At 44.4% G+C, this 15,786-nt stretch overlaps 1 protein-coding gene across 1 annotated transcript in view; it reads right to left on the bottom strand.

Moving 5' to 3' along the window:
- Positions 1-15,786, bottom strand: part of LOC126235032 (uncharacterized) — a 188,713-nt gene that overhangs the window by 151,177 nt on the left and 21,750 nt on the right. Inside the window, exon 4 of the mRNA XM_049943767.1 lies at positions 1,111-1,230. Within this exon, the coding sequence (XP_049799724.1) occupies positions 1,111-1,230 (120 nt within the window). The remainder of the gene's footprint in view (positions 1-1,110; positions 1,231-15,786) is intronic.

Raw genomic sequence — 15,786 nt, 5'->3', positions numbered from 1 at the left:
GTGGCTACACTGAGTCACAGCGCCAGAGATTGCGCCAAAGATTATTATTCCGCCGCCTCCACTGGAGCAGTAGTAGTTCAGAGGATGTCGAGAGCAGTCGTTGTTCTGTTGGGCGAGGGAGTAGACGATCTGAGTGTTGACTGAAATTTTGTACTGTTCGGTTGGTGTAATGTATAGATGGAAGAAGATGCAATTGTCAGAATATATTTGAGGAAGGAGATGGGCTTATGATTTATGATGCTCGTGTAATGGAATATTTTCGTCAATATATAATGAGGTAAAAAGGTATTACAGTTTTCTTTAATAACAATCCCTCTTGCTCACAGGTATAGTCAACAAAGCATTTGGCTCGTGTTCATTTATTAGACTTGTAAGTGGTTTCTATGTGCAATTATAGTATTTCTGGTTTTTCAATTAGTTCATTGCAAAAGGTGCTTAAAATATTTTGTCGTATTGAGAAAGAACTGAGCCAGATACGTGTACGTTGAGTCATACTACCACACACAGAACTGTTACACTTGTGCTTTGCTGATTCGTAGGTTTTATAGTTGCAGGGGATTTAATTAATCAATTGTGTTAATGGAAATTCCTTGTCATTCTTTATTTTTATTTTATGCAGTCAGATTGCGTGCTAACACTAGTCAGGGCCAACCGGTTACGAGACTTCCTAACCGGTCACACAGCTAATAAAATTATTGCATTTATTCATTAATATTGGTCTTTTCTTTTTAATTAACCCCCCTTGCAATATTACAAACCTTGTAACTGTACTACAGCCACGCCTCTCAACGGGGCAACTTTTGAGAAGAAAGCACTTTCTAAACGTTTGCGCAGCGTGTGTCTGAGGCTGGACGTAGGTACCAGCCGTGTACTTACCCTGCTGGACGTGGGAAACCGCCTAAAAACCATACCCAGGCTGGCTAGCTCACCAGCCCTTGTCGCTAATCCTCTAGCTGGATTCGCTTTTGTTCAATAACATTATTCGACGAATCATTGATACCTTACGTTGTGAGAAGTATCCTGACTGCACTTGCGTGGGTTCCACCCGTACTTAACTGGCCTACGTACACTTTATAGAAGTGAAGCCCGGCGCACTGGGCAGGTACTCACCCTGCGATCCGGAGGCCTTCTGGCGGCCCGCCTGCTCCTCCTCGCTGTCGTCGAGCGACTCGATGGAGGCCAGGTAGGCCGAGCACTTGGGCAGCCGTCTTCCGGAGCAGCTGCTCGCACCTGCCAACCAAAGGACACACTCAGTCGCCAGCGGGCGTAATCGCTGCAACAAAGTTTCCAATTCGCCCTCCATCAGCAGTATCGACTATTTGATAGAACCTCTGTGTGATATCGATGCTATGATAGTTCGTGGTGAAATATCGATTTTTTTCAGTATATCAGACTTTTTGATACACAAAAACATATTAAAAAAAGTGCTAGATTTGAGCAGGGATCTCTTATTTTTCGAACTTCTTGTCTGAACGCACAGTTGAATCGTCAGTAAATTTGTTTCACTTTTATTACAATTATTAACAATTTTGTTGCTTTTAAGATTAAAGTACAAATGACTAATTAATTACACCGAACGTTTTGCTAATGCAGGGGGAGAGAGAGAGAGGGGGGAGAGGGGGAGAGGGAGGGAGGGAGGGAGGGAGGGAGGGAGAGAGAGAGAGAGAGAGAGAGAGAGAGAGAGAGAGAGAGGGAGAGGGAGATAATATTTTCTCTAAAATGGAAGTAGCATCTGGAAATCAGAAACATTAGAATTTTTGTTAAGTTTAACTAAGCTTAAAGGAATGATATGCAAAAGGAGTGTCGACTTAAATAGCAACAAAAATTGTCAGTTCAGGAATAGACACGCACTTAAGAAATGTGTAGACTTGTCAAAAAACTATTTTCCTTCTCTCCTACAGGCGGCCCATCTTTCTGTGTTGTAAAAGTGAGTCAACCTTCTTAAGCTGGTAGTTGATGTGAGTATAATGTATACCAACTAATGGAAAGTAGAAATACTACTTATCTATGGAGAATGTACGTTAGCAGAACAGTAACAGCAATAATGATTTCTTCCTATTTACTGTAGGGGTACAGGTAGTACAGTACTATAGTATTTCTACCTTATCTTCGCAGGAGTACACGTGCTCACACAAACGTTCAACTGAAGACGGTTGACAGAATGACCGAAGTACATTATGCTTGTGTTTCCATTTGCTTACTGTCAACTCAGACACGTCGACGAGTTAAGTTACCCCAGGGAACTGCACTGTGCTCAAGTAGAGGAGAGTGAAAGTCAAGTCAGTATTAAGTTTTTAATACTTTCATTTTTGCTTCAGTAGTACACGGCAATACATTACTTAAGAGGTTTTGAAGAGAGAAAGTGGACTGCCGAATTAAATGTGCAGGGTGATATTTAAGAAAGACGTCTTATTACTGTTCATCTATTCGTGACAAACAAAGACAAAGCAGAGCCAATCATGCTAGTTAATGTCCTTCTGATAGCTAAACGACGTTTGGTAAATAAATGTTTTTATTTATTTTGTTTCTGGACAAAATTTTATTTGGAGGTGGGGGGGGGGGTCAAGATAAACGAGACATCCTGTATAATGTTCTCGGGATATGCTGCCGGATTGTTACGACTTCTGAGCGTATTCTACAACGTAGGTTGTTGGTGTCATCAAATTCTCTCTGAAACGAGCTACTTTGTCGAAATATCGTGGTAAAAAGGCAAAGCATTCCGGAAGCGTACCCAAGGAACATTATGTAGTTCTGACCTGAGACAAGGCAATCGGAACCGACCGACCACCGCGTCATCCTCAACCAGAGACGTCATTTGGATGCAGCATGGAGGCGCGTGGGGGTCAGCACACCGCTCTCCCAGCCGTTGTCGGCTTTGAAGACCTTGGACCCGCTATTTGTCATTCAAGTAGCTCCTCAGTCGGCATCACGAGGCTGAATGGATGCCTCTTCAGTTCTCCCACAAAAAAAAAAAAAACCGTCGTGGTACCGGTTTTTTAATTCGTGTCCGTAGCATGGCAGGCAGCCGCACTGGCTACTGAATTACGAAGGCAGATCAAAATATTAAACGTGTTGGTAATATCGTCGACGTCATCTAATTGTGCAAACTTCTCTCTGGTCGTCGTAGTAGTAGTAGTAGTGAGCACACTGGGCCCGTATTCGAGAGGACGACGGCTCAAATCTCAATCCGGCCGTCCAGATTTAGGTTTCATGTGATTTCCGTAAGTCGCTCTACGAAAATTCCGGGATGGTTTCTTCGAAAGGGCGCGGCCTATTTTCTTCCCTATCCTTGCAACATTCCGAGCTTGTGCTCTGTCTAACGACCCCGACGTCGACGGGACGTTGATCGCTAATCTCGCTTCCTTCTCTGGTCGTGAGTTCAGGGTGCCACTGAGGACGTACAGTCTCCTGAAAGAGTGGTAGAAGGCACCACAGGAGGAGCTAGGGGACCGACTGCTGGCGACCGGAAACGCCTCCAGCTGGAGCCTGGAGTGGAATGGCATGGCTGGACGAGTGTGGCAGGGCTGCCCACACGCGGCCCCCGGGGTCACCTGGAGGCCGGCGCCCACGCCTAGGCGCCATCCACAGTGCCTGCCGTCCGCTGTCGGGTCCGCTACGTGTTTCTTTTAATGCCCCTCCTTTGTTAACGCGCGACGTGGCACAGCGCGACGTAAACATACCGCATAACGACGCAGCGTGTACTGCGCGCCGGACAGCTAGCACGCCGCGTTCTAATTTGTTTACGAGCTCGGGCTCGCCTATATTTCATGCCTATTGTCTGTGCATTCCTCTGCCGCATGAATATTCAAAGAAGTAAGGGGGAGGCTTGGTGCTGGTTGTCTGTGGAGTACCTGCCCAGAGGAGCAGGTAGAGACCGTACCTGCGTAATGAGCGTAATGCTTCTCTTACATTAGCGACTGCTGTATAACACGAACTCTAAACATAATAGCCAGTCGAGTAACACGCGTCATTTAGCGGTACAGCGTTTTTGTGCCCAATGACCAGATCTGATGCAGAATGTTGTTATGTTTAGTAGCTTTAGAAGTCTTAAGCCAGTTCTAAAGCAATAGTTTCGAGAGGCGTGCTCTAGTGCGAAACACATAACTACCTAACAGTATCGCGAAAATCGTCGTGAAAAAAGCGATAGTCGATTCCCAGCCACATGGTGTAAGACAGCTACGTTGACGTAAGTGTGTAATGCTTACATCCATGCAAAAACGCGTCGTACGATAAAATAAGGGCAAGCATGAACTATTTCCTTGATTGAAAAAAATTATTTCTAACGAAATTTGCTAGACACAGCCATGCTCTTTGCTGCAAGTGGGAACTCCACTCATAATGTTTTTTTACGGACACATTTCCACATTCAATTTCTCTCCACGTCTTTGATAACATCTCTTCCGTCGTCGCCTCCACAGTAGACATATTCGTCCCGAAAGAGTTTGCACATCGGGAAATAGCGACATCGTATTCACGCTGCAAGAGCTCGCATGTAGCAACTGGTGAATTGGTGAACTGAACACTTTAGCCTTATCGTAATTCTACAAAAAAATGTCAAGAGTGGTTATACCTTGTGAACGTGGCTCTCATGATGTCGCACCGTCTCTTCCGGTCCATGTGTCCGGAAAAATTTCACCCAAAAACTGGAGCAGAAGTAACAAGAAGAAGTAACGCCCTAGTCTGTCGGTGCACTATCTTGCTAAAAAATACTATCCATTGTTGTAATCCTTGTAACTGGTATAGTCAGTGCAAATGTAGAAGTGTATCCATAAAAAAGTCATGTGCTAAGCTATCATTTGCAACAAAATGTGTAGCTGTATCTAGTATAACTCGCTAGAAATAAATTTTTGTAATGTGGAGTACACTGTACGCTCACCCTGCATATCGAAATCTGCGTACCAGGAGCAAATAAAATGCCAATAAAGCTCTAGAATTCTGAAATCGTAAGTGAACGACAGACATGTTAAAATTTGCTGAGCTCGACGACAAAATAATAACAGCAGCCGATATCACTGGACATCTATTTCTGGCCGGAATAGCCACTCCATCAGCAGAACAATGCACAAAATAATAGTTTTAGTTTTCTGTGCTAATTTAAATTACCTCAGAGAGTCTATCGTTTAACAGCCTACATTACTGTCTGTATAAAAGCCTGAAGACGAGCAGTTCATGCTCGAAACCCTTACCGACATGTTAAAATAAGCACAATATAAATACAGGCCTAATGTGACTAGTAGCTGTTTACCACAAATAATTATTTCACACACTCATGATCTCTATCTTTAGGCACAAAGGCCATAGTTAATTAGTTACTGCATTTACTTATGATAATGATAATTACATTTCTGAAGCACGCACGAAGAAGCACAACATCATATGGGAATTCGGTTCCGCCTGTTTACGCAAACCATAAAATCATAGTGCTCGAACATGTTTCGCCGCGCCTGTATCATCATCACTGAGCCATTTCAGTGTGGTTTCAATCTCTAGGCCTTAGGACTTTTATGAAATGGTCAGTAGAGACTGACTGCCTAGTGGTAAAGTGCACACCTGGAAACTGAGAGGTGGCGGGATCCAATCCCAGACGGACAACTGAAATTTTCAATCGCCTTTCAGATAGCCTCCACCGCCAACGGCCTTGCCGCAGTGGTAACACCGGTTCCCGTCAGATCACCGGCGTTAAGCGCTGTCGAGCTCGGCTATCACATGGATGGGTGACCGACCGGGTCTGCCGATCACTGTTGGCGAGCGGGGTGCACTCAGCCCTTGTGAGGCCAACTGAGGAGCTACTTGACTGCGAAGTAGCGGCTCCGTTCACGAGAACTGACAACGGCCTGGAGCGCGGTGTGATAACCACACGCCCCTCCACAGCCGAGGATGACGCAACGGTCGATCGGTACCGTTGGGCCTATCGAAGCCTGGTCGGATGGAATTTTTAAGCTAGCATTCACCTCAACTACATGAGGGAGCTCCAGGAACAACACGTGGTTCGGATTCCACGTTACACCGTAGATCTCCTCTCTCCAGCTGGATAAATGGGGTGAGTTAGCGGTACCCAAAACAGGGAAGTGGAGTCCATTTGAAAGACTTGCACTCGGTCATTGTGCCACATGAAATTAGATTCGCAGATAGCCTAGAATAGTTTATCCCAGTACTGTTCATCAGACGAGCGTTCCTCTCATGCAAACAGAGGCGCGCAAACACGGTGCACGGTATTATAATAAAGTGCACTAACAAGTTAATCCACTGCATTTCAAAACCAGGACGTTTATACGGTATTCATATTGTGGGCGTACAAGTGAAATCCAATCCCCACAATTTAATCTGCAAAAAGGCTAACGTTGTAGCTTCAAAAACCGAAGAACGACGATCCTTTACTTGGCGACTAGCTCTGAACAAGAACCATTAGTTGTGTTGCCGTTTAAGTTGAATGGACATTTGGACACACAATACAACATGAATCAGTGCAGACTTTACCCGGTAATATTTCTGTGATCTGGCCCAAACGACAGTAAAATCTTAGTCCTTGGGGGAAACACTTTGTTTGAAGAGATTCGTAGAAATTCTGTACTACTTACAACACAGTTGAATAACCACGTTTGAAGCGGCGGTTCTAAGAACCCGAGTACAAAGCGAATGCTGCGCAATGTCCTTCCTCGCCTGGTTTCATTCGAGGGTGTGTGTAAGCTTTGACGTGCGTCGCGTTTATTGTTTTGTCGCCGAGGAATCTCTGCCGACAGAGCATTCTTTTTTTTTACGTAAGCATGGACAAGGCTTTAGCCGCAGGCACGAGACGGAGGTTTACGAAAACAAATGACAAAAGAACGGATGAAAACGTACGCCTTGGGCAGATATGCGTCACCAAGGTACGCTCCAAACTTGAGACTGAAGTGGGTAAAGATAGAGAAAAATGTTTAGCACAAAGCACCGGCATTACGCCTCTCAGTATAATTTTCCTTAAAAAAAAAAAAAGAAAAAAAAAGGTCATTGTCTGCTTGAGATGGATTCTTTCTCATTCACCCCGTCAATCGCGGTTGCAGAAGGGGAAGTCTCTTCATTTTGCCAATGCCCCCCCCCCCCCCACCAAGAAAAAAAAAGCTTCTTTTATTTATCAGGTACTGAGCATCGATGATTTCAGAGGATCGACTACTGTAAACACTTTGCCAAATTCTGGTTTCTCGTCAGACTGAATTACATTCCTTTACGGGTGTGGCAAAGATGGCGTTTTCAAAGTCAATGTCAAGCCAGACGCCTGATCATTAGTACACTCCGCAATAACTGCTAGTCACGGTCTGCTCTCCAAAGTCCACAAGGCGCCGAAGACAAAAGAAATCCAAAAGAAACTAACAGAGCAAGGACACGGAAGCAGTTGTCTCTGGCTACGAGTCGTTTCGCTTCAGTAAGATGAAGCAGCGAATGATCTCGGGCAGGTTCGCACCGTTTCACTTACCAATGGAATCAAGCCACTTTGCGTCTATGTGCTGCTCATACTGATGAATAAGAACTTCACTCCTACAAAGAATGGTTCTTGGTGCGAGCCCCCACACAGGGGATGTTCTCAGCTACTTCCATTTTTTACTGTTTTAAACTTAGTCTGAAGCGGTAATGTTTATACTTAATTCAACCGTATACTTTACATCAAATACAATATTGGATTGGAAGAGCAGCGAGGAAAAGGGAGGATTATGGGTTGTCGATTGTACATTACGGGTTCATTAAAATAGATGCCGAAGTAATTATAATAGCTTAGAGAAATAGCTTAGAGAAATAAACGCAGATGTTTCTAAGTCCCGCTAACATATGGTTAAGATGTATAGAGCCCGCTAGGTAGATGATAGTTTCAACAGGAACCTACATATGAAAAATCATGCTGAACTCTTCCGAGTGTTCTGCATACAATAGAGATAGTAATAGTAACTTCATCTTTAGCCAGTTAACTAATGTACTAACGATGCTCTGTGCTAACTACAGATAAAAAAAAAACGGAAACTGGATTCGGACCCTCAGCGAAGAAGAGACACCGCATGTGTCTTGTCACACTATACGTTTCGTAAGTATCTTAATATTGAGCATTTTTACTAGATTATATAGTTGATATCAAATACATTACCAGGTTAGAGGAGAATTACTGTTGCTTTTCTGCTTCGCAACTGATCGGATACTGCGACGCAACTCTTTCAGATAAAACTACATTCAGTTTCACTTCACTAGCTCGTAACAGCTTATGGCAACTGTACTCTGACAGCGTTGAACTTAATAACCTGCTTGTGTCACAATTGCACTGTACGTAAATAACGAATATATACAGACTTTAAAACAGTTCCCAATACTTAACAGTTGCCTCCAGGAAACCTAAATTCTATTTAAAAGCGCAATTACTTCTTAGATTAATCTTTCGTAAACGATTTACACTGGTCTACAACCGGGTTGTTAAAAACTGCACGCTGTTGCTTGGAATTCGTGGACTCCATAGAGTGTCAGAAATACACAGTAAGTACTGAAATGTATTTTTTCGTCATACAGGAGAACAATACGTAGAAATTCTGTACATACTTATAACACAGCTGAATAACCACGTTTGAAGCGGCGATTTTGCCGTGTAGTGTAGTACGCATACTGGTGCGAGTTCCATTGTCTTTGTGGACGAGAACACGGCGCCAGATTGTTGAAAACCTGACCGAAGCGGCTAAGAAGAAACTGAATGCTGTGGACTTAGCGACAGCAATCGATCACCAGCGATACATGGCCGAGACAACAGGGCGGCTGCCAGGGATACCCGAATGCTGCCGTTTTTTGCTCCTCTGGCTGTGTGTGGCACTGCGAATCGCCCACGACCGTGGGAAATGGCTGCGACCCATGGCATGAGACAAAGGGCAGTTTTAACTTACCAAGTACACTGCGACAAAGAATAGCTAAACAGGCCCCTTTGGTGCATCTACAAGTGTATTCCGCAGCGATGCGTGGCGTAGGGTACCAGAATCATTAATTCCTCACTTTTCCATTCACAGGTGGTGCGCCGGAAGTAAGTCTGCACCGTTCCGTGTATCCAATAATTTCTCTCGTTTTTAAACGCACGCTGAAGGAAATGCACACTATTGACCAGTTGGCACGCTGTCCCAAGGTTTAGGGAGGCTGCCCAAGATCCCCGTATCTAGTCTTACTTGTAGCCTCACATAAAAGTTTGTTCTGCATTTCTACTACGCTCTCGAGCTTGTGAAACCAATCCCAGGCGAAGCGCGCAGTTTGTGTTTGAAGCATCTGTATCTCTTCCGTTAATTCAAACTGATATGGATGTCAACCCGGCGAATAAAACTCAAGAATTTAGCTCAACTAGGGTCCAGGAAACAGAATAACCTCACTGTTTATGTGCCCTTGCGAAGTTCCGAATTTCTTCATGGTTCTTGAGAAATTGAATTATCTGAAATATGGTGAAACTTACGAAATTCGAAACGCGATCAGTGAACAAAGAGGGTGGCATTCGAAACCAAATTTATTCAGAGGAGTGAGTTTTTAATTTTAGTAATAAAGCCTGAAGCAGAAACTCCATTATTTCTTGCGAACACAGAAAAATATCGTAGCTATCTGGCACGACTGTAAGTGTAACTGTAACGCGCAAAATCTATGTGTATGGGACCTGCCATAGATAACTGCGAAGGATTTCAAGAGTAAACTAGCTTGAACATCTAGGAACGTCACACACTCTCTTGTTGTAACATCAACCAAGCAACAACCTATTGCTCTTTATTGCGGGTAGAAACAGTGCACACGAGATAGGTTCGATTTAAATTAAACGAAATTTATGAAGAAATTCAGAAGCGCTGGAAGTTGGCTCCTTCGGGTGCTACCTGAAACCATTGAACGTAACTACTCATGGATGTGTCCCCGATCAAGAGAGACCAATTAAACTGGTTAAAGGAAAAATTGAGATTCCCGTCCACGAAAACATGGAGAAGCATGCTAATTTTATGGATTCATATTCTTGAAAGTAATGGAAGAATGAAAAATCAGGAAATATATAGAGAAGGAGCTGAAGTTAAGACTGCGTAAAGAGGAGGATGGAAATCTGCCGCATCCTTTTCATAAAATTATTAGGTTTATATCACTGGCATATAATAATTGTTTCACAGGTATTCTATTTAGAATAGTGGCTCTAAAAGTAAAAGCTGTGGTGAAGTAAAGGTGGTTAATTTTGTAAAACGATGTTACCATGTTAACTCTGCTTCTCAATATCAATACAGAGTGAAACGGCTGAAATGCATGTCGACTTTCTGGTTACTGTTTCAATGTGATACCGTGATAGCTAACTGTGAAGTCTGAGACTAAGAGCTATAACGTGTTTCTCTGCAGCCGCACCATACGATTTGGCAGCTGGCCGTTGGAACATATTGTTTTAGGTAATTAAATGGAACTATATGATTCCAGTGACCTTTTCCAGTCTCGAATATTTATGATGTATATATGAATATTGAAGCGACGGATGAAAATTTGAACCAAGGCCACGTTCGAATCCCAGCCTTGGTACAAATGTTCATCAGTCGCTTCACTCTGTACATACACATTTCAGATAAATGGTTTCAGGAAAAGGAATTTAATTGCTGCACAAAATTCACGCTGACCTTAATGTTGTCGTTATCCTGAATGTTTATAGAGATTAATATCAAAGTTCTGTATAGGATTATATCGTATATATTCAATCATCTTCAGGCCCATACTTGTTGCTAGCAACCGTATGTGTCTAACGCTAGTAGTCAATAGTGGCCTATCTCACCTCTGACTGTTAGTGTTAGACACATACGGTTGCTGTCAACAAGAATGGGCCTGAAGATGATGTTGTAACAACATCGAAACTAGTCGCCAATAAAACCAACACCTTAATACAGCTGGAGGAATTTCGTCATTTTTTAACATATATTATACTAGTTGACGTCCCAAATCGTCCATTTCAATTATGGATATACGAAGATTAAATGTAGCTGTTCTCAGTCCAGGCGTGTTTTGAACACCGCAGTAGAAATGCTTTACTACAGACAGTTTGCTGGAGGTGGAATGCTATTGGCTTCCTCCGACTACTGAACTGCTTAACCCAGCCTGTTAGGCCTACAAGGGAACCTGCAGGTAATATGAACACTAAGCCATGTTGCAACTAGACATTTTTTCAGATATAAACCCATTGCATAAGCGAAAGAAGCGATGAGGGACAGGAATGAAAGATCGGACTGTGAATCAAATCCTGCCCATTCGATTTACGGTTTGATATTAACTCACTCCGACAACAAGACACATACTTAGGAAATCCATATTGTTTGTACAGTGAAAACCAATTTGGAAGTGCCCAAAGGTCTTGCCTAGCATTTAGCTTAGTACCCATAAATCACTTCAGGATAATGCCGGGCCGCGCGGAGTAGCCGTGCAGTCTTAGCGCCTTGTCACGGTTCGCGCGGCTCCGCCTGTCGGAGGTTCGAGTCCTCCCTCGGGCATGAGTGTGTGTGTTGTCTTTATCCTAAGTTAGTTTAAGTTAGATTAAGTAGTGTGTTAGCTTAGGGACTGATGACCTTAGCAGTTTGGTTCCATAGGACTTACCACAAATTTCCATTTCCTAATGGCGGGATCGATCCCTGAACAAGAGCCGAGCCAACGGTAAACCGCACCCTCAGCCTAAAGAAACAATGCTGTTTTCCGCGTCTGTAATGACCAGGACGACGACGAAACAAACTATACGCTTCGGTCCATCCGCCCCTCCTACCTTCCGCCCACCCGACTGAAAAAGAAATTACTGCTTCCTCGACTAGGTTTCAGAAACAAGATATCAGAATCCAAATAATCAAGTTTTACCCCCGCTGTAAAGCTGTCAAGTAAATAGAAAACGAAATTGAAACCTTTGAAGTACGAACAGGCAGCCAGTTATTTCCGGCGTAATTATAACGAGTCAAAGTGGAAAGCGAGAGTAATGGAGGTGCTCCTCTGACATCACGTTTCTTCAGGCTGAGAGGGACACGCATAGGAAAAAAATGAAATAAAATTAAAAGGGAAAGAAGAGATATAGGACTAGAGGAAAGAAAAGAGGATGGGCAGACAGGAATATTCCTGACGAGAACGCATAACACACAGTTAACTAACAGTGTGTGTGTTTCCGTGACGTCAATTACCTCCGCAGAGGGGCACTCAATCAACGCTTGTGACGTTACCGATCTCCGAACGGCTGCGCGACGGCTCCATCATAAGCCACGGCAGGGAAAGCGCTGTCGCTTTCTACGGCACGGCGGTCGTAAACGTTTAACAAATTTTACAGCCAGTTAGGGGCCGTAAAGTGAATGAGTATCGCAGCTTAGTCAAATGACAGCAGTGGCGGCGCGCGCACGCACGACCTATCACGCCCCGCCGCAGGCGAGCAGATGGCAGCCGACTCCGGCAGTAAGTAGCCCGTAGCGTGCTTCTCGCTTCGGTGCTCTGTGCGTGCTAAGGAATACTGGCAGTTAATTATATGAATGTGTGGTCTCTGTTCTTTCGGACCTGTCCGAAAGAACAGACACTATGCGTTCGTATAATTCATTCTCCTCCGTGGGCAATGGATCCACTTTCTTCAGTGCGGATGCACAAGTACGTCCGACCTCCTGCAACAATCTCAAGAACAGCGAGCATGGAGAAAATGGAGAGGCACTGCGGATAGCTGGCGCACGGTCGGATTGTGGTTCGGCCGTGAGCGTGCCGAGATAGTCCGCGCAGTTGCGGTAACACTGTGTCGCGGATGGCACCGGGTTCGAATCCCGGTCGTCTCTGATTCCGCGTAATGTCCCGAAGCAGCTGACATAATCCCTTCCCTTCCCTTTACTTTCTCCCCCCCCCCCCCCCCCCACCTTCAATTTTCCATACAATCGACAGTTAAGATGGCTACTGAAAACTGGACCTATGACGTCTGCAGCTGCATGTGTGTACGGCGAGAGCAGAAAAATAATGTCTTGAAAATCTCGAGCAATACAGCTACATCTATACTCCGCAAGTCACCTTCCGGTGCTTGTTGGAGGGTACTTTGTGTACCAGTATCATTTCCGCATTTTCTGTTCCAGTCGTGTATGGTTCACGGGAAGAACGATCGCTTGTAGCCTCTCTGTAATTTTATCTTAATGGTCTTTTCGCGAGATATACGAAGTAGGAAGCAACACATTGGTTGACTCTTGTAGGAATGTACGTTCTCGGAACGTGATACGGAACGCCTCTGAAAATGGTTCAAATGGCTCTGAGCACTATGGGACTTAACAACTGACGTCATGTCCCCTAGACTTAGAACTACTTAAACCGAGCGAGGTGGCGCAGTGGTTAGACACTGGACTCTCATTCGGGAGGATGACTGTTCAATCCCGCGTCCGGCCATCCTGATTTAGGTTTTCCGTGATTTCCCTAAATCGCTCCAGGCAAATGCCGGGATGGTTCCTTTGATAGGGCACGGCCGACTTCCTTCCCCGTCCTTCCCTAATCCGATGAGACCGATGACCTCGCTGTCTCGTCTCCTTCCCCAAAGAACCCAATTAGAACTACTTAAACCTAACTAACCTAAGGACATAACAAACATCCATGCCCGAGGCAGGACTCGAACCTGCGACCGTAGCAGCAGCGCGGTTCCGGACTGAAGTGCCTACAACCGCTCGGCCTCAGCGACCGGCCGAACGCCTCTCTTGCAGCGTCTGCCACTGGAGTTGGTTGAGCATCTCTGTGACGTTTTCGAGGTAACTAAATGAAATCTGTAACGAAACGTGCTGCTCTTCTTTGGATCTTCTCTACTTCCTCTATCAGTCCTATCTGGTACGGTACTGATGTATCGAGAGTTTTTTAAGCTACTACCTTTCTTGATGGACTATATTTCCTGAGCATTCATCCAATGAATTTGTCTTACACGCGATTAATTTTATGTAGTAGCTGCACTTAAAATTGGTCCATACACGTGCTCCTAGATAGTTTATGGAAGTAAATGCTCCCAGTGGTTGTTCTGCAATTGTGTAATGATATAATAGAGCGTCTTTCTATCTATGCATTCGAAATACTTTACATTTGTTTAGTTAACGGTTGACCACCCTCCCTGCAGCAAGTGACGATCCTCTGCATGTCTTCCTGCATTTCACTCATTTCACTGCAATTTTGCCCCTCGGAGTGGCCGCGCGGTTAGAGGAGCCATGTCACGGATTGCGCGCCCCTTCCGCCGGAGGTTCGAGTCCTCCCTCGGGCATCGTTTTGTGTGTGTGTGTGTGTGTGTGTGTGTGTGTGTGTGTGTGTGTGTGTGTGTTGTTTTTAGCATAAGTTAGTTTAAGTAGTGTGTCAGTCTAGGGACCGAAGACCTCAGCAGTTCGGTCCCTTAGCAATTAACATACATTTGAACAATACAATTTTCTAGCGTCGCGATTTTTGTATATACAACACCAGAACTGCAAAAAGCTTCATAGAACTTCCGACGTTATCTACTACGTCATTTATATATAATGCGAAAACTACTGGTCCTATAACACTCACCTGGGGCATGCTCGAAGTTTTACGTCTGAACAAGACTGTCCCCCACTTCACACTTGTCGCTGCACATGAAGCGCAACCATAATTTTGATGAGAAACCTCTCTCCACCGAGCTGATAAAAAAATCAGTAACAGTAGAGGGGAAAAAGAAGGCTACGTAACTAGAATTACATCTGTACGCCACAAGTCAACTTATGGTGTATGGGGAGCGGTGCATGGGTGCTAACATCACCTTCTCCTGTTCTATTCGCAAATGGTGCACAGGGAGAACTACTGTTAGGAAGCTTCAGTATGAAATCTAATTTCTCTGGTTTTCTGGTGGTGGTTATCCTGCAAGATGTATGAGAAACTTTAACACACTGGTGTGCAAAACTTAAGGACGAAAGTAAATTTGATGCAATGTATCACCGCCAAGCGAAATAGCTCGACAAAACTTGGAGCATACATGGAAACAACATATTACAGAACATAGCTTAAAGAAAAACGCAATGAAATGAATAGAAATGACGCTTTTATTCAAAGATGGTAATTAACTGAAGTTACCATGATTCATGATGGTCCCCTGGAAATTACAAAAGGAGGGACATGGTTATTAATAGGTTGTGCCACCACCACAGACGGCAACGCATGCATGTTCTGCAGGGTGCTCTCATGCTGGCCGTAAGGTTGGTAGTGAGCTCTTGTAGGACGTTTCATTTCTCTACCAGTGCGATTGACAACTACTGGATGGCCATTGGTGCATATGAACGTGCTGCACTGCGACTTCCCAACACGTACACGATGTGATTTAAGTCGTTGAAAATCCTCTCGGTGCAAGAGGTTCCCCACTAGGACGGTTCGATACGGTCGCACATCATCATTAATAAAAATGAAGTCAAGAGACGATTAACAGCCCTGTAGACTCACATGAGGGAGAAGTACAGTTTCAGCACGTCCATGCAACATTATGCCTTTCCCTACCACAACACCTGAACCCCCAAAATGATCATGCCTGACAATGGTGGACGTACCGCCATCTGACGAGAGGTAGGAAATAGAGATCAGATATGGAGCGAGTACGAGCCTAATGTTGCGGATGACATACTTTATAAATCAAAGCACCGCTGTCACGTCAGTGCTTTACGGGCTTCCTTCGTTCCTGCTCTAGTTGCTCGAGTAGACGAGTCTGGGAACTGTGGTGCTGCGGTCGCTTCATACTCGTCGACTCGTTTTGTGTATATGTCAATGTAATTATTAGACATTCTCTGAACGGATATTAAACATTAAAGTAAAAAACTTCCTGGGAGATTA

Source organism: Schistocerca nitens, chromosome 2, assembly GCF_023898315.1.
Source record: "Schistocerca nitens isolate TAMUIC-IGC-003100 chromosome 2, iqSchNite1.1, whole genome shotgun sequence".
Classification (NCBI taxonomy): domain Eukaryota; kingdom Metazoa; phylum Arthropoda; class Insecta; order Orthoptera; family Acrididae; genus Schistocerca; species Schistocerca nitens.
The sequence above is the reverse complement of the archived record's forward strand: the minus strand, read 5'-3'. Positions and strand labels throughout refer to the sequence as shown.